The sequence below is a fragment of the Pelodiscus sinensis genome, chromosome 3, assembly GCF_049634645.1.
Source record: "Pelodiscus sinensis isolate JC-2024 chromosome 3, ASM4963464v1, whole genome shotgun sequence".
Classification (NCBI taxonomy): domain Eukaryota; kingdom Metazoa; phylum Chordata; order Testudines; family Trionychidae; genus Pelodiscus; species Pelodiscus sinensis.
In genome coordinates, this window is record NC_134713.1 from 118,083,158 (window position 1) to 118,103,429 (window position 20,272).

The window sequence follows — 20,272 nt, forward strand, 5'->3', positions numbered from 1 at the left end:
CATCTACCACACAGTGTTAGAGATCAGGAGCTGTATGAAAGAGTGTTGTGTGTGGTAGGACAGGAGGGAAAGAATGTGTGGGTAGGGACATGGGAAACTACAAATGTTGGGGAGATAACCACCTAGAGAATGTAGGAGAAGTATAAAAGCAGAGCACTTGCACTTTTCTTTCTTCTTCCCTGGATCGACAGCTTGGCAGGGGTGGGACACCACTGCTCTGCACCAGTATCTATGAGTGCTACAGCCTGGTACTCTGGCTAGCTGGTTTGGGTAAGAGTAACCCCTTTTAGGCTTTCCAACAGGACAGCAGCTCTAATCATTCCCTGACTCAGAGCGGCATAATTCTCCAGTGATCTACAACAGGTCCATCCTGTGAGGAGTCTACTTGCCTTCTGCAGCTGTAATCTCCTGCAGTTCCCCAACATCCTTTTCCCCTCATCCCTAACAGGCCCCTCATCCGTAATACTCTGTGATGCCTGGCTCCTACAACTTCCTTCTGCTGCCCTGATAAATCCAGCTTTCATTGCCCCAGGATAGTCCCACTCACCCTGAAGGCTACAGGCCAGCAAAAAGATTAGTAGCCGTGGTATTACTAGGAACCTCTAAAAAGGTGGAGAAACTGTGCTGATGGTGAATACCAGGAAATTTGCCAAACCCAAATGGTGTTTCTGTTGTGGCAGGTCTGATTTCAATGGGAGCCCACTGAGTGCTTTGGAGGATAAAATTTGTTATAATAGCACTGCTCTGTGAATACTATAAAATTTAAGCTATGGGTTAAAAGTTTATGACAACTTCTTCAGGATATATATAGTGTGATAGAGCACAAAAGAGCAAATAAAGATACCTACCACAACTGGATTGTTCAGAACTACATCTTCCATGGAAAGAGGCAGAGTGATCATTTTACGTGGTACAAAGGCATTGTTTCTGCATTTCTGATCCCCCAAACTGTAAGACACAGCCAAAATATCTTTAGAAAAACTTACTAGAAAGAACCAATCTAAATAATTCCTAAGCAAGATTATATTGTTATGATAGCAAGATAATAATGGTCGAGAGATTTTCTGTTCTAAAATTCATGGTTTTGCTTTTAATTTTTCTCTAAACATCTCCTTTTGGGAAGAGAAGCCTTAATTTTTTTTCCCTCCCGCTCTAACTTTTGGGTACATTTTAACTCCAGAAGAGAAAGCATGGATTTTATTTGCACATGAGAACAGCTGGCTAGTAAGAAATATTTACAAGCACTCCTACAGTTAGATAAACTCAATCAGCGTGATTTTAAAATTTCCAGCTTTGCATGCATAGTACATAATCCTGGATGAGGAGTATGTGCTTTGCTTGAAAAGATCTAGTTTCAAAATAACAATATTATGAAAATCATGTATCCTGAGTTTGCACAGCAGGTTAAATGTTAACTTCAGAAGCAAGCACTAGGGTGTGATGCTCTGAATATTCACTGGTGAGGATATCTGAAAGTTCACACCTACATGTATTTTAATGTGTGATCGCTCTAAAAGCCACAATGTTTCAAGTCAAATTTACAAAAGGAAGAAGGGAATGGGCCCCTTATTCCATAACATCTTTCTATTTCCAGTCAAAATGAAAGAGCATAAACATAATGCACTGATTCAGGCAAGTCATTTAAACCGAGCATACTCACCTTTCAACAGCGCCTTCATTTTCATATTGTTTCTCCTTTGAATTGTTTTTCATTTCTTTATAAACTAAGCATGTTTTAGAGAAGCCCCTGTGACATTGCTCCTGCTGTTTCCTATCCAGCAAAATGGGAAATGTACTTTCCTCTGTCCCTCTTTCAGTGGAGCTATTTTCAGGTTGTTTACGATGACTTGGAAACAAGTATTTCATCTTGGGATAACAAAAGCACAAGTGTAGGTTACACAAAGTAGTCCTGCGGTTTCAAAGCAGAACACTGCAAACTCTTCTCTTAAAAATGGGCTGGCAGCATGCTATGTTCCATTCCATCTCAAACTTATAATTCACAACATTTGTTAGTTACTAGACAACTATATGATCCTCTTGAGATTAATACCAGTTTTAGAATCTAGCTTAAGGCGAAGCTCTCTGAGTTCTGCAATGGCTAATTTAGCTGGAGTCATGCAAGTAGGGTCATTCTCAGACCTGATATCCAGCTGAACTGCCTATAAATCCAGCCCATGATATCACTCAGTGAACCATGCAAGAGGCACCGTTGAAAGAAAAGTTAATTAAATTTCTTTTTCAATCCAGCATCATAAATATCTGAAACCAGTGTAATAAGAAAGACCATTATTCAGTGTCACATAATGTCCTTTGTGGACTGTGTTGCTTTTTGGTATTTTTTAATAAATAGGATTTCCAGTCATTTAGAACAGAAGAGAACCTTATGTATGCATTGCTTATTTCCTTGCAACTTGAAGTAATGTTTCTTATTTATGCTGAATCTCCCTCACATCAAATGGGAATTCAAGAGATGATTTTTAGCAGAGTTAGATTGGCTTAGTCCTTCAAAGTCTCCCTTCAGCTTTCATATTTTTCTATAGCTTATATTAGTGGAAAAAAATATCTAAGCCCACCTTTTTGTGACATTTAATGAACCCAGGGCCTACCTGACATTTCCATTGAATTGACTTGAATTTTGACTTCAATGAAGCCAGGACTGGAACCAGAGAACAAATAAGTATGACTGCCTTAAAGAGCTTTTGCATTATTTTAGCCATAAAACATAACTACAATGTTACAGTGGGAACTCCCAAGGGTTGGAGAGTTCTGATTGATGGGTATCTTTACAGTGTAGACTCCTCCTCCCTCTGGTTGCTCCCATGCCCATTAGCCAATTGTCTCCTTACTCTCCACATTCATTAAACCTGTGTCCAGTTTCTTGAGCCTGGTGCCCCATTTTAGCTGAACTCACCCTCTCTCTTCCCAGTTGTATAGGAGCTGTGTGTTTAGGATACCGTTGGTCTGAGCAATCACCTGGGTGACCAAGGAATTTGTCCCATCAGGGTCGAGGTATATGAAGGTGTGGGGTTTTGTTTGTTTGTTTGGGATTTTTTTTTGGCTTCCATGTAACCTTATGGAAATACAGATTAAATAGGAATAGGACTTCACATTAGGAATTGCATGACTGCTTAGTTAATTTCAACTTGTAGCTGGAGTCCAATGCAAATAAAAAGGCCACAAGGGCCAGCAGCCAGAAATAAGAGCCCTGGAATTTCACTTGTAGACCTCAGACCTATGGGGAAAAGGGAGATCTGAAGTCTTCACACATGCAGGTCCCTCATTAGTACTGTACTTCTATCCTGATCACAAAGAGGGAGAGGAAGGTGAGAGGATTCAGCAGAACAAGCTGAATTCTAGGGGTAGGCAGAGTCTAGCCTGTGTTAGGGGCTATATCATAGGAGCATTGCAAATCCTACATTGGGTCCCCTTTCAAAGTCTGATACAGGGAGACAGAGCAGATAACACTGAGCAGGGATACTAGGTTTAGTAAAGTTGTGACCCGCTGCTTAAAATCCATCCTGTTGTCTGTCCTCATGCACCTGCCTGTTCTAATCAATTCGTCCAATGAATTCTAACGCATCTATTTAAATAGATTATTCACCAATACATTGTCATTATTTGAGCAGTTCTAAAGGTAACTGAATAATAATTTCTATGTGATTTATTCTATGTATTTCCCCCAGTAATTGTTAACATTATTTATTGGCAAATAACTTCTCATTATTTGACTCATCATAGTTTCAGACACAAAGACCAGGCAGAGGAATGTGCTTACGGTGAACTAAGATACAGCGAAAACTTTCATTTATAGTGAAGTAGAATTGAAATTCCTAATTGTTTCTATGCCATTGTTTCAATGTGCAAACTGCAGTTCTAGTTACACTGAACCTCTGCCAAGAGTAAAGGTTTTCTATAAAACATATAAACAACTTCACTGTAAGTGGGCTTCACTGATGACTAAAGAGCTTGATATAAAAAAATGGCAGGTGTAGGAAGAAGATAGAAGAATTTTCACACAATAAGAGGCATAAAAGTAAATTCCAACAGTTTAAGATGGCAGTGTTTACAGTTAGAACCCAAGACCCATATTTAGGCAGTTAAACAAGTGACTTGATTTTCAAAGGTGCCCAATACACACAGTTCCACTGAAAAAAAACTTATGTAGCTAGTTAAAACACAGAGCCTGTTAACAAACATTCATGTATATTTGCAGTGTCAGAGCTTAAATATGGATTTTAGGTGCTAATTCTAAAACATCTAGATCTAGAAAGATGGGTCCTACTTCTCTGTTTAACCTATAAGAAAAGAATAATAGTAGTAGTAGTAGTAGTAGTAATCTATGCAAGTAATGCTCAAGAACCCCAAAAATGCTTTAGTGAAAACCATTTTACAGTTTTATGCAACATTTTTAACATATTCTGTGTGCAAAGTATACTTCCAACAAATATAAGCTTGGGGCAATAATGCAATCTTTATTTTACAATATGTTTATATTTTTCTGCATCACTGCTCATATTCTCTTATGTTATGTCTCACATATATGGTGAGACAGGTCATGTTTGCAATACACCTTTTTAAAGTTGTATAACTAGACTTAGAAGAATTAGATTTTTATCAGTAAATGTCAGTAAACATACATTTTACCATACACAGTCCCAGACACAAGAAACTATTTCCATTGGTAATAATAAAAATGTACAGATGGGCAAAATAAGAAAAATTCTACTTGAGAACTTATTAAAAATTTCATTTAAGAATATTTACTCTGTATATTTTGACGTGTGATGGACAGTTTGTATTGTCAGTCACTAAATAATCATGGTCTGATTGCCCTCATTATCTGACCACCGGGTAATTTCCTGCAACTCTGAAAACTTAAAAGGAATATTTTTTAAAAGCTGAAATAGATACAATTAGGGGACCTAACATAATTATAAAAAAATTGCTTAAAAAATCATATTCTGCCAAGCTTAGGTTTAGCCAACTTCCCTGACATGGCTTACTCCATTCTTCTGCTTATAGCTAACATGTAACACAGCAGAAGATTGAAAATGGGGGAGGAGAAATTGTGGCCCCACTAAAGTTGATGAGATGAAGTCAATATTTCACCTAGGGATTTGTTTTAAGTTTATTTAAGTAGTTATGTAAGTAGGAAGCTAATAATCTGGACTGAATCAGGCATAATAGGAATTGTGCAAACTTCCCTACATAGTTTTATCAATGACCCTCCGACCTGATCCCTAATATTTCTATCTTGGGCCTCTCCAGAGACTATCAATTTAACAAATTGTGTTGTGATTTTGTACAGTGAAAAGCCAGTGCACAAATCCACTGACCTATTACTCATTTCTGTGATAGGCAGTCTGGACTGAAAAGCAGACTGTAATGCTTTAACATAAAATACCCTTTTCTAGACTTGCAGCATTTGTAGCAACTGACAAGAAATGTGCTTTAGCTGTTACTTTGCCTTCATTAACTATTTATTCAAAAACAGAAGGTATAAATGATAGCAATGACCATTTAACTACTCACCAGATCATGAACATTGTGCTCGTTTTCAGCAACTGCAAACTGGCCGTTTTTCTCCAGCAGTCTGTTCCAGGTAGCACCAAACAGAGAAAAGCAAATTAAGACGACAGCAGTAAGGATCATCACTCTTTAAATACACAGCAGATGTTATCATAACTAGAGCCGAGCAAATATTTAATTTTTCAGATAGGTGGCCTTCAAATAAAAACGGAATTATTTTGTTTTTCTCACCAAAATGAAAAAATGGAAAAAATGAAGATTCAGATAGATTTAACTGGAAATGAACCTTCATTTTGAAATGAACCATTTTGACTCCATTAAATTTTTCCCTTTTTTAAATTCAACTCTAACCACTTACTGAATATGCCGTGAATTAGTGAAAAGATTTGGCAAATTTACCATTCTCTGAAAAAAACCTCCGCAACTCTAATGATAATGCCTAAATAATGTTCTTTGAGTGTCACCTCTGTCCATTTCCACCTACAATTATGGCAGTGAGCAGTAGAATCACCTTGCAAACCTATGTCTGCTGGGAGGGTGCACAAAAGACCTTGTGAGAAAAAAGATATCACTGCCCTACTTTGACTGAAGGATTGCAACCACCTCAGTTCCTTCTCCTTAACTATAGAGTCCCCCACTGGGATAGAGGGGTAGTGTGAGTACACGGAGGTGACTCTTGAAGAATGACAGTTACTGGTAAGTACCTCTTCTTTCTCTGAGGCCCTCTGTGCATTCCCACTTCTGGGATATGAGCAAGTGCCTCACCAGATGGATAGCAGACAAGGAGTTCTTAACTAAATATTAACTGAAGCATTGCTCTCCCAAACGGGTCATTGACACACAATGCTAAATTCAAGGAGCCGTGCTGTAATAATGGAGTCTTTAGAATTACAGTAAATGCATTCTTTACTGTAAGAAAGCTTATTAGCTGTCAAAGCTTATTGAAGGCACAGAAAGTAACCATCCTGACGCATAGCAAGAGAGGCAAACATGGTAGGAGACCGGATTGGCTTACAGGGGAAATCCTTGGTGAACTTAAGCACAAAAAGGAAGCTTACAAAAAGTAGAAACTTGGACAAATGACCAGGGAAGGATTTAAATGTATAGCTCAAGAACACTGGGGGGTTATCAGGAAGGCAAAAGTGCAAATGGAATTGTGACTGGCTAAGGATGTGAAGGATAACAAGAAAGGTTTCTACAGGTATGTTAAGAAGAAGAAGGTGATCAGAGAGGGTGTGCGGCCCCTACTGGATGAAGGAGGTAACCTAGTGACAGATGATGTGGGGAAAGCTGAAGTACTCAATGCTTTCTTTGCCTCTGTATTCACGGACAAGGTGGGCTCCCAGACTAATGTGCTAAGTGACGCAAGATGGGATGAAGATGGACAGCCCTTGGTGGGTAAAGAACAGGTTAGGAACTATTTAGAAAAACTAAACGTACACAAATCCATGGGTCCAGACTTAATGCATCCGAGGGTACTGAGGGAGTTGGCAAATGTCATTGAGGAGACTTTGGCCATTATTTTTTAAAAGTCGTGGAGATTGGGAGAAATCCTGAATGACTGGAAAAAGGCAAATGTAGTGCCCATCTTCAAAAGAGGGAAGAAGGACAATCCAGGGAACTATAGGCTGGTCAGTCTTACCTCGGTTCCTGGAAAAATCATGGAAGGGATCCTTAAGGGATCCATTTTGAGGCACTTGGAAGTGAGGAAAGTGATTAGGAAGCGAGGAAAGTGATTAGGAATAGTCAGCATGGATTCACAAAGGGCAAGTCATGCCTGGCCAATTTGATTAGCTTCTGCGATGAGGTAACTGGCTCTGTGGACATGGGAAAGTCAGTGGATGTGATATAGCTTGACTTTAGCAAGGCTTTTGATACGGTCTCCCACAATATTCTTGCCAGCAAGCTAAGGGAATGAGGATTGGATAAATGCACAGTAAGATGGATAGAAAGATGGCTAGAAAGTCGGGCCCAACGGGTAGTGATCAACGGCTCTATGTCAGGATGGCGGTCGGTTTCTAGCGGAATGCCCCAAGGTTCAGATCTAGGACCGGTTTTGTTCAATGTCTTTATTAATGACCTGGATGAGGGGATGGATTGTACCCTCAGCAAGTTTGCAGATGACACTAAGCTAGGGGGAGAGGTAGATACGCTTGAGGGCAGAGATAGGGTCCAGAGTGACTTAGACAAATTGGAGGATTGGGTTTAAAAACCTCCAGGATTTGGTTTTTAAACCAGCTCCCCTCGCAGACCAGCTCCTGCCTGGCATCCTGTGCTGATGCCTCTGATACAATGGCTGCTGGCCCTGCCCCCAGGGACTATAGAATAGTCGACTAACTGATAACATTTCATGAGGTTACTTGATTATTCAATTAACTGATATTTAACATCCCTACTTTAAACCAGGGAGTACTGCTTTCCTAGCTAAAATATAGCAAGGTTCTATACATGCTGTAATGCAGACTGAGCACCTCTCTTTGGTAATGGCTTCTCCCTGGAATCTCTGCTGATATGCCACAAATAATTTGAAACTTTCACAAGGGGTAGGTCTTTTTCAGGAAAAAAACAAAATACCTTCTCTACATTCAGGGCCTTTAACAGTAGAAACTTAGGCATCTAAGGACTTTAGGTAACTACACAATTAGACAGCAGCTGCTTTTGTAGGCCTCAGAAAAATACAGGCTGTAGAAATGTCTCTGCTTAACTTACATAAACATCTTCATACAGTGTGTTCATGAAATTAACTGACCTCTTGGATGATGTCATATTAAGAAGGCCAACATGATACATATGATGCAAGTAAATCAGATGGCGTTCATAGTGGAAATTCTTCTTAGTCCTTTTACAAAGTTTGTTCTGTAAATAAAAAATAGCATGTCGCAACTTAAAGTGCAAATCCACTGAGCAGAAGACTGAAAACTCAAAGCAACTTTTACATTCATAAATAATGAAAAACAATGATTACTTCTACGTGGTCGTACTATTACCTCCTGAAGTGCACTTGCTTCATTTGAAAAAGGTTTTGAGTTTTGAACTCAGTTGGTCCTGTTAACAATCCTGAAACAGCTTAATTTATTACAATGACATAAACCCAAAATAATACTCAAGTCAGATTACACCTCATGAGTCAGATCAGGATGAGCTCACTAAAGTTTAATTTTTAATTTAGTTCAATTTTTGTCAAAGAAACACATTTTCCTACAATATGCATTTTAAAATCACTGATACTTTTAATATTCACAATCACCTGCCACACAGTTCCAGTTGCATTTAGCTTTCCCTAAACTGGCGGTTTAGTGCACTGAAACAGCTTATATTCAACAGTCAGCGCCTTCCTTTTATTTTGATAAAGTCCATTTCTGTAACTTTGTGGCTGATCTGGTTAGCTAGAAGTCTCTTTGTTAGTATGCTTCTTTGAGTTTGCATAACATACAAATGCTTTCCTACATTAATAACTACATGTGGACAACAATTTTTCACTGTAATCATATTTTATCATTGCATGGATCTGCTTTGGCTCATTCTTCAAATTAATTCAGAAGTTTGGCCGCCTTGTAAACTGAACTATTCTCAACACCCAGGGACTGAACGTTTCCTTAAAGCAATAAAAGTAGAGAAGTTTTATTTTTAATACAAATTGTTTAGTTTCAGGAACTTTGAGCTACTTAAAAGCCTAATCCAAAGCCTATTACGTGAATCAGAGTCTCTCTTCAATTGGCTTTCCATCAGCCCCTACAGGTACGATCAATTTTTAATCAATGACAACTAAGTGGCCCACTGCACAGTGCCTTTCACATTCTACTTACTCTGTAATTCTCATAATATCAATAGGTTTACATGAATGAAATGATATGCTCAAGGAACTGCTCAAATATCCTTATAAAGTTGTTCTCTTTACTTGTACTCTACACCCATTCCATAGCCCTTGTATGTAAGAGACTGGACTAAAAGTTATTTTGAAAACAGTCTCAGAATAGCAAATGAATCTATGTACAACTTATACATGAGGATCAGTTGTAAATATCAAATGGCTAGTGTATGTTTTTTAAAATTGAAGAAAAATGGTCTTAATATAGTATGTTCTCAATCCTGCTCAATAATCTCCCTACGTGGAGTTCATTCAGGGTCGTAGCCTTTTAGAGCACACGTGTGTGTATGTGTGTGCCATGAAGTATACCAGAGTGAAATCATACATCCCTCTAACTGTTGATTTTAAATCACTTGTGGCAGACACTCTTTATTTGTTCTGTAAAGCATTATGTACAGTTATGGTGCAATTTACATAATTATTTATAAAAGTCCATATCCTGCAAAGACTAAAACGTGTGTGATTGTACTTGATTTCAATAGGGCTACTCATGTGCATAAAAATTAGAGAGAACAAATACATCAATATTCATCTAATGAAATAATTTTTAAAATATTAAATTCCTTCACCCAAAGGAAAATTACTATGGTAAAAAAGTTGCCAAAACTTCTTCCACATTTTGCTCACTAAATTATTCTAACTCGTATGGTTGTGAAAAGGGTGCTTCTTTATGACATTTCCTTTCCTTGTATTACAGTTTTGCTTTTAAAGCCATATGGACAGATAGGTGGTTTGTTTCCTTTTAAAAGCTTTTGTGGTGAGAGAGTCACTGTAACCAAGTGTTTATTGACATGAATGGCAAATAGCATAATCCTGCTGTAAACTTGCCTAATTGATTAGAAAGTCTGATTGTGTTCCTGAAAGACTGGATCCAGGAAGTGAACTGAATGGACAGAGATACTGGATTTAAAAGCAAGTTTAGTGGAAGGTACAGAATTGGCCTTGCCATTTTGGGAGCGGGTAGCTGGCTTGTGAAATAATTTTTCAGTGACCACCTTGCATGTGTCACAGAATCCCACACACTTGTGGCACACCACTATGCAAAGGGCCAACCTACAGACAATGGAGAGGAGCAAGATAAATTTTGGCATATATCCCATATTTAACTGCATGACTAGCCTCAACTCTCACCAGTCAATTAAAATGTTAAGGGTGTACATTACCTTGCAGTGTCAAGCCCAATATGTTACCCATCATTCATCATTTCTAATCAATAAGCCCCACAGAGCAGATCATTTGTTTTGAGTCCACATTTCACTTTTTAGAAACAAAAACTAGGTCTACAGGGCAGCCCTGAATGTCAGAAATGTTAAGTATTGGCAAGCTTCTAATGGAAAGTCAAAACCAGCTTGCCTGCCTTTGTAGTTCTCTAATCAGCCAAGTAAAGGTGACATGTGAATTTCAGTGGCAGGAAGTAGTTTATAGTACAGTAACCTAGCCCTTTGTCTGGGCTTTTTTTGCTCAGCTTCATTACTATTACCATAATAAAGAAAAGAGTTTTTTCTACTTCCCTTCTTCCCCTTCAAGTCTCTGCTTGCTCTTGACTCTTCTGAATTTCACTTTGATACTTCGACACCTTGGCTCCTCTCCCAGACAGAATCATTACAAGAGCTCAAATAAACTTTTTTTTGGGGGGTGGCAGGGGAGGATGGGTGATGCAGAGATGTTATGAAGCAGAAGCAAACTCACCAATTCCTGAGTTCTGGATTGTTCTTCAGGCCTTTTCTGCAATTCAGAAAGCCAAGAAAGCAACAGCTGTGGGAAATAATTCAACTCTCAGATTTAGCATGAAACAGGGATAACCAAAATGTGGACCACATCTTCATTCATCTTACATCAACAAGACCTTAAGCCTTTGCCTCAAAAAGTTTCTGCCTTGTCCAGGTCTCATTCAGCTCAAGGAAACTGACAGCTAAGATTTCAAATAATCATTGTCCATTGCTGTGACCACATTCCTGAAACATCTATTTGCTTGCCTAAGTGGTATGATCCAACATAGTTGAGTAAAGCAGTTAAGAGAGAGGCTGAGAATATTTGAAGTATCTAATTTCAGGGCAGATATCTGGATTCCACCCATACACATAGGCAAAGCAACTCTCTGGATTTCACTGGTGAAACAGATCAGAATCTGACCTCGTGTACAGATGCCTCTAATCAGTCCTATTTTAATTGAAATTATATAGAATTAAATACATTAGGGGAAATCATGCCTTTGTTTATAGCCATGTAGTCCCATGCACATAAAGAAGATACATGGGTGTAAGTAACAGAAATACAGACATATTATTACTAACATAAGGGGAAAGCAAAACAATTAGTATTAACTTTTCAATCTAACAGAATTTGTAACCTTCTTGCTAGTAGTGAAACATATGACTTGATGGCAGAAAACTGGGATTTTACTCCAGGCTCTGCCACTGATTCAATGTGTGGCTATGGGCAATCCCCTTGACCTCTCTAAGCTTCAGTTTCTCTTCTGTAAAAGGAAGAAAATAATACACTCATATCTCCTGTGTACCAGAAGCTATTATTAGTGTCTACAAAATTATAAAATTTCCTGATAAAATTTCCACTAAAAAACACACTACTACTACAATTTAGCACTTTGTTTCCAAAGTGGTGCAGAAATATTAATGTTTTATTATTCAGTAGCCCATTTAAATAGCAAATCCATTAAGAAATAATCATAAAAGGGAAAAAAACTGTTTTATGGCGGCCACATTCCTAAACAAGACAGCAGCCTCTATCAGCCAGCTAGGACATGGCTCAGTAATTATGCAAAGGTGAAATGGCACCTAACTCACCAACATAATTTCCTAGAGCACCTGGATGCCCTCTGGAAGTCTCCTATGCAAATACAACCCTGCTTAGCTTATGAGACCAGAGATCCCAGGCTCCTAGGGCTGCAGACAAACAATATATTCCAGCTGACATTACACAAAGGCATGCCCCAGATTCAAGCATCACTGATCACCTCCTGACATCAGAACAAATAGTGACTTCACTGCAGCTATTTCAACAGTGGCAGAGAGGACAGACGGAGGCCCACACCCGCCTTTCCTTCAATACAAAGCAAAGATAGCTGGCTGGTGGAGAAAAGTGAAAGAGCAACATAACAGCCATTCAATCTCCAATACATACTGAAATAGAAAACACCACAATGTAGAAATCCGGTGCTCTTGAGGCACCACAGGTCAACTAGACCCAAAATCCAGAAGGACATTGGAGGATGGTGATGATCTCTAGAGAACTTCTTCCTTGCATTTCCCTCTTAACACCTAATGTGTAACAGGGATACTGCCACTTGTTAGGGACTGAGACTAAAGAAAATAGATCTTGTTGCTTTTTCTTTAACCTGTTTCTCCTCCTTATATTGCATCTAGAGCCTTAGGCTGTGTCTAGACTGGCAAGTTTTTCTGCAAAAGCACTTGCTTTTGCAGAAAAATTTGCCAGCTGTCTACACTGGCCACTTGAATTTCTGCAAGAACACTGACGATCTCATGTAAGATTGTCCGTGTTCTTGCGGAAATACTATGCTGCTCCCGTTCGGGCAAAAGCCATCTTGCGCAAATGTTTTTGCGCAAGAGGGCCAGTGTAGACAACGCGGTATTGTTTTGCGCAAAAAAGCCCAGATCGCGAAAATGGCAAAAACGGAAAAACATTTCTGTTAAAAGCATTTGCGGAAACTAATGCAAGTCTAGATGTAGCCTTAGGGTCTGATTCGCCTCCTACATGATTGCAGAGTTTCAAAAGAGTTACTCCCAACTTACAGTGCTGTGAGACTGCAATCAGGTCCTTACATCATGTAATGAACCTAAAACTATTATGACAGAAAAAAACAGTTTCTTAGTAAACTATGCTACATTATATTTCTCACTATCTGACCTAAGAGATGTAATACGATGGTCTAACAACAGAGCAAACCCAGGATTTTTAAAGTTAGTTATTTGTTTAGGGCCTCCCTCTACCTCTCCACAAAATTTGCAGGTGTTCGCAAATTTGGAGGGGTCTGAGTTAACAAACCACTGAATGGCTGACAGATAAAGAGGAAATATGTATATGAATTAATGTAATAGACAATATTGATAATGTCCTTCATTTATAAATATAGTAACCCAGTGTCTGAAATTCTGGCTGTTCCCTCTGGGGGGCGCAGTTCCTGAAATGCTGGTTGTTCCCTCTGGGTGGCGCTGTTCCCTCTGGGTGGCACTGTTGCTGAAATGCTGGTTGTTCCCTCTGGGTGGCGCTGTTCCCTCTGGGTGGCACTGTTGCCTGAGTCATGTCCTTCCCCTCACGCCATGGCTCTCGGCTGACTTCTGCGCCGCTCAGCCAGGCCTTTGCGGGGGAGCCCAAATGGCTGCTTGCTCCCCCACGGCGGCCCAGCTGAGCGGTGCAGAAGTCAGCCGAGCACCACGGCGGGAGGCAAAGGGGGGTGGGGCGGTGACGTACACGACCAGGGGATGGGGCTTGGACGAGCATGCATCCCTGATGGAGACAGATGAGAGCGGAGAGAGAGTGAGAAACAGGAGAGGGAGAAGAGAAAAAGAGATATGGAGAGAGACGCAGAAGGCGGAGGAGAGCTGAGAGAGAGGGGGGGAGGCAGTAGGAGGAGGAGAGAGAGAGAAAGAGACATGGAGCAAGAGACCAGAGGCTCAGGAGAGAAGACTGACAAGGAGGAGAGACCTGAAAATCCCGTCTTACGATGGGCTGATTGGCTAGTTTATAAATAAATTAAGTTTAACTGGAGATTACAAACATGAGTTAAAAATACTCCTTTTACTTTTCTATTTCTGAAATGTGAAACAACACACCGGAAACTATTTAAACGAAAAGTGATATGTGCTAATTAGGTAAATTATTGTTGAGCTGTACACATCTTCTTTTCCTTTCAAGTTGTCCTTTTAGCTTTCTTTTAAAAAGTGTGTCCTACACTTATATTTCATACGGAAACCCACTGAGCCAAATTCTGCTCTAGTTTATACTGGTGAAACTCTGGAAGTGTTACACTGACTTTAGTGGACCTGCATAAAATCTGATAAAATTTTAAAAAGACACATAGGGCAGAAATAAGTCCCATTGCTGGTGTTCAAAAAATAAAAAAGCAGAGTTGGATTATTCTTAATTGTAACTGTTGAAAGATGAGCTGTCCTCATGTGTTGAGTATCTATATAAAGAACAGACATAACATTCTTTTAAATACATAGATCATTATGGGTCTTATCCTACAGTCTTTATTGAAGCAAAATTTTCTTTGGCTTCAGTGTGAGTTTCACCTGAGTCACTAGTGTAAAAACACTCTTGAATACAAAACAAATATACATTTGGTATAAATCACATAGCAAGATACTAGTTGTTTTATTTTAAGGTTACGTCTACACTACGAGTTTTCTCGGCAAAAAAATGCTAATGAGGGACTCATTTGCATGACTCGCAATCTCATTTGCATATTCTCTGCCTAGTACAAAAATGGATCAGCAGAAAATATGCAAATGAGATTGTGAGTCATGCAAATGAGTCCCTCATTAGCATATTTTTTGCCAAGAAAACTCGAAGTGTAGATGTAGCCTAAGAGTACGTCTAAATTACATCCGTCTTTTGAAAGAGGGATATAAATTAGATATATCGAAATTGCAAATGAAGCCGGGATTTGAATTACCCGCGCTTCATTTGCATAATTGCATCATGGCACTTTTTTAGAAAAACGCTATTTTGAAAGTGAAAACGCGGTCTAGATACGGTTCTTTGAAAAGACAAGCCTTTTTCGAAAGATCCTGTACTCCTCAAAAAAATGAGGTTTACAAGATTTTGAAAAAGGCTCTTCTTTTCTAAAGAACTGCGTCTACGCCACAGTTTCACTTTCAAAATAGCATTTTTCGAAAAAAAAAGCGCTGTGATGTGATTATGCAAATGAAGCACAAGAACTTCAAATCCCGACTTCATCTGCAATTGCTATATGACTAATTTACATCCCTCTTTCCAAAGAGTGATGTAATCTAGACATAGCCTAAGGGTCTATTTTTAAGTAACTGTAACTTCCCAACTACATTACTCTTGCCTTGATTCAACTCCCATTGAAGTTCTCTTTCCATTAACTTAAATGGGAACTAAAGTGGACCCTTTTTGGTGGAACTTTCTTATGCTGGTTTTCAATCCAGCAATATTTTCCCCTTAAATTGGATTAAAACGTCATTTGGGTACTTCTGAAATATTACAGAATGACTTTTTAAAAAGTTTTTACAAAAAGTAAAAGGATGAGCAGCTCTCATAATTTAAAACAGTTTCTCTTTTTTAAAAACTTTAAACTCCAGTTTGGTATACACCATGAAGACTAATATCTTCACCAGATTTATCAAAACAAAATTTCCTGACGCTGTATTGTGCATAATCTTTTTAAGATGTTCCAGGATGTGGCACCCTAGTTGTATATACAAGATGAATAAGCAGCTCTTTTGAGTTTCCACTCTGCAAATAAATAGATAATTATTTCAACAAGTACACATTCAAATAAACGCATATATGGATCATTTTAAATCAATGTTTGATAGACTCCAATACATTTCAAATAAAGTCACAGAGAGGTAGCCGTGTTAGTCTGATCTTGGTAAAACAAAAAATCTGAAGAAGTGGGTCTGCCTCACGAAAACTCATCACCTAATAAACTATCTTGTTAGTCTTTGAAGTGCTACATGACTGCTTTTTTTGTTTTATTTTAAATAAACACCTGCAATATGATTGAGAGTCTCCTCAAACTTAGAACTCACATTTGGAAAAAAAAAAGCCACAAACCTAACAAAAGATCAGATTTTAAGGCCGACCACTGACATTAATGTCTTCATTCCAATTTACACTGTTGTAATAAAAAAATAGACACTAGTCTCTAAATCTACAATCCATCAAACACAAGTTTTTAACTTTTCTTTTTATCCATCTCTTATCACAACAAACTAAAAACAAGACATAATAAAACCACACACTCCAAAGGCTCAGATCTCAATAAATTCAAACTTGCAGTTGCCACAATAACTTGTAATTTTTCCATGGTCTCACCAAAGTATGCGTTTGAGTATGCTAGTGCAAATCTAGAATAGACACTGGAGCTACTCGGGAAATTCACTTGTGTGACTAAGATCAGAATTTGCTCTAAGTTAACACCATATGCACAAGGGGGATGAGTTATTGTTGCTGTGGGAACCGTAACTATGAATTTCCTGACTTGCATGTGATTCAAATTTCAGCTTTAACACTGCATTAATGCAGCTTTTCACACTTGACAGGCACACACTAATTTTAGCTCAGAGATTCCCAAATGGTAGACATTGTTTCCTTTAATACTCAAACTTTAAAAAAATTAAAAAGGTTTTAAAAAGAAAATAATGTATTCATCAGACTTCAGATTTTAACTACAGTGCATGGACTAGTTCCAAGCAATTCCCCTCCTCCCCCAAGCTGGTGGCTGATATCTCAGTGTACCTGAGACAGCTAATTTAAGAAGGAAGTGGTCAAAGTCATGCTTTTTTGTAAACTTCAAAGGTGATCCCTCTCCTTCCTCCTCTTTACATTTTACTGTCTGGCTTTCTGCCCATCGTGCAGCTGTTAGCTCAGCCTGTGTTTCATGGCGTCAAACCTGCCTCCTCACGGTCCATAAAGTTACAGCAGGGATCGTGATATGCAGGTGTGGAAAAGGGAGAAGTGCAGGATGAGCCTGTTAATGATTTTTCTGGCACCCCATGCTGAGTTGCTGAAGAAAGAGAGCAGCTTGCAGAAAAGTGACTCTTTGTTTGCAAAGGTGTTCTGGGCCCTATTACTTCTCCCACAGCAGAGGTGTTGGGTTTTTTGTTTTAGGGGCTGTTTACAGAAATGATTCACCTTTTATACAGCTTTTAAAAAATGCTTTGAGGCTTTAATTAGAAACAGGAATTCCATCACACCACTACGAAAACTTTTACTTTCCATTTAACCTCCCATTAGAAGATTCAATGATCTTATTCAATGATAAGGCCACATAATTGAGACTGGTAGTTTAAGAGAAGAAGGCAGACAGTTAAAAGCAACTGGCACTAGTTTGTGTCACAAGTCTTAGTTGGAGTCCTATCACACACTTACAAGTTGTTAATGTAGGCAGAGAATGCCAGCTTTAGAAATGTTCATTTCATGCTTTGATTAAAATATAGCTAATAACTAAGGCTCTGATTCAGAAATTAACTTAACTTTAAGCATATGCTTAAGTGCTTTCCTGAACAAGCATTTAATAGAGCTGCAGATTTACTCTGAAAAAATTTAAATGAATTTAAGTCAAGATTTTCAGAAACTGATGCCTAAAATTAGTCACTTGAGGGCAAAAATTTCAGGAGAGCCTACAGGTATTTTCATACCCCTCCGGGAGGTGTGACTACAGCATAGGTAAACACGCTGGAGCTAGCACAGCTAAAAATAGAAGCATAGAGGAAATGGCAGGGACTTCTGCACAGGCTCCCAGCACACCTATGTACCCAGAGACTGCAGCATGTTTGTCACCAGCCAGTGTGAAATCCCATGCTTCTGCATCACCTGTACTACTTTTAGCTCTGCTGGGCATTTCTGCCTGTGCAGCAGTGACCCCCCATGCTGCAGAGTAGACGTATCCAAGTGACTTCTGAGCCTTAGTGCCACTCAATGCCAGTGTGTTATAAGCTCGAGTTACTGGAACGTTTTTGAAAATTCTCTCTCTCAGGCCACATTTAGGTGCCAACATAAATGGGAACTTTGAACACTCAGCCTTTTTGAAGCCTTTCTGTCAGTTGTTTAGGTGCCTTAGCAGCTCATAATAAAAATAATTTAGTAAGTAACTTGAGACAGCATGAGGGCTCACTGGAAGTTTAATGGGGCTATTGGGATAAACAGACCCAGAGAGCACCACTTCTCTCCTGCTTGTTGTCTAAACTGTCTGCTTGCATTGTAAGGTTATCCAGGCAGGAATCTGTCTCCTTATACAGTAGGTCTAAAAAGTAACTTTTCTTTTTAAATTTATAAAGTTTCCAACATTGTATTAAGTGAGAACAGCTTGCTTGGCACTGCACCTGGTTCCGATTTCAGTCAGGGCTATATGATAGATGTGCTTTATAAATCTAAAACTAAATTATTTTCAAGTTCCAATATGTAGCATGCATGTCACTGGTAAGGGAGAGCTCTTTCTAATGCTGGGGTTTTCCCAAACAACCACATCATCAGATATCCAATACAATTCTTCTGGAAATGAACTGAGTCAATACTGACCTGCTGTCGCCCAGAAAAATTGAATTAAAAGAATGAGGAAGAGGAGTTCTTCCTTGTTAGGCTGTAACTCGAAAAGCACTTGAAGTCTATCCTTATTCATGACAGAGTTTAGTTGTATCTCCTACCATTAACAAGTATCTGCTTAAATTTAGTCACTGAGGTGAATGAGTTTTAAGCACTTTCCAAAGTAAATGCCAGGCTCAAGTGAAGTCCTGAATAGGGAGGCTTTCCTGAGTCAGGATCTAAATGAGATGATGGGAAATTTTAAAATACATACAGCATTATTAGTAGTTTGCAAGACTGTTCCACCGAAGGGCTTCTCGCACAATCACACAGAACAAAAAGACAGTCCCGGGCTGACAGAGCTGCACACTTCTGCCATCACCACATGGTCTTTAGTCAGATGTAGGAACACTAACAAGCCACCAATAGAGATATGTCTTATTGTTACAAAGGCAGAATGGATAATAGATTTGAACATGCATTCTTCCATAGAATTAGATATTAAAGTGTGATACCATTACAGTCAATAGAAGCTTTCCACTGACCTCACTGGGACCAAGATTTTACCTTCTATTTGAGCAACAGCAAAGGGATATTTTTCTTCCTTATCAAAGGATTGTAGCCGATCCCTTTAAATTAGAAATAAAATAAAACCAAGTGCTTGTGCCCGGACTCTACAATTAAAAAAAGACCGCAGCTAATGTTCCTGCAATTCAAGATTCTGCTGACCTTCATGTCACACTGCAAGCCTTATTTGTTCTCTGAGGTGATGGGAAGTTAAACAAACAGAAAGCTTTTGCCCAAACATTTGTAGAGTTTTTAATACGTGGATGTGACCAAAAAACACTTTTTTTAAAAAATGGAAAGAGATCAATGTAAATGTATATACGAGATAAATGAAGTGGCTCATTGAAAATCCGGGGGAAAGGCTCTTGGACTCAGCAGTGATGTGTAGCTTAATCTTTTTCTATTCTTCCAAATCTGCTGCTACAACCTAGCACCCTTTTTATTTTTTATTTGTATGACCGTAAGTATACCCCTCAAAATAAGGTTGCCTGAAAAGCTGCTATTACCTGTGATCTACATCATACCAAAGTAATTACCATAGAGCACATGACTTAACTTTGCTGCCCATCCAAATGCTTTTATTAATCTATCGGTCATATTTAAAGTCGGGGTAACAGAGTTTAGTTGTGTCTCCTACCATTAACAAATAGGGCCCTGATCGTGCGAAGTCCACTGGCACTGCTCAAAGTGAATCAAGTGCATGCATACATTTTTTGTGCCGGGCTGAGGGTCAGGAAGCACAATGCCTACGCTGCCTTGCTAATGGCAATTCTGAGTTATGCTATTTGTTTTACAACAGTCCTAGACCTGGGGCTAGAAATAGGATCGGCCCTGTCATATGAGGTGCTGCATAAACACCTCATAAAAGAATAATTGAGCTAAAAGCACCAGTGCCCTGCCTATGCCAGCATTCCTACCACTGCTTGTACTAATGGAGCAGCATGAGTAACTGAAACGGGAGGGGATTTCATAAAAAAGGATTTCATAAAAAAGGCTGGTGTAGACACTTGTGGATCAACCATCAGCCCCTGAGGATCTACCATGTTTTCTAAA

At 38.9% G+C, this 20,272-nt stretch overlaps 1 protein-coding gene across 6 annotated transcripts in view; it reads right to left on the reverse strand.

The window, feature by feature from the left end:
• LOC102456693 (uncharacterized) overlaps positions 1–20,272 on the reverse strand; it is a 124,878-nt gene that overhangs the window by 4,012 nt on the left and 100,594 nt on the right. For 4 of the 6 annotated variants that reach the window (XM_075924614.1, XM_075924618.1, XM_075924619.1 and 1 more), the window contains 5 exons: positions 11,087–11,152; positions 8,279–8,385; positions 5,533–5,593; positions 1,661–1,866; positions 589–948 (listed from right to left, as the gene is read on the reverse strand). In XM_075924614.1, the coding sequence (XP_075780729.1) occupies positions 783–948; positions 1,661–1,866; positions 5,533–5,593; positions 8,279–8,385; positions 11,087–11,152 (606 nt within the window). In that variant the 3' untranslated portion in view covers positions 589–782. Of the gene's footprint in view, positions 1–588; positions 949–1,660; positions 1,867–5,532; positions 5,594–8,278; positions 8,386–11,086; positions 11,153–20,272 lie in introns of those variants that run through there. The other 2 variants (XM_075924615.1, XM_075924616.1) reach the window with 2 other exon arrangements.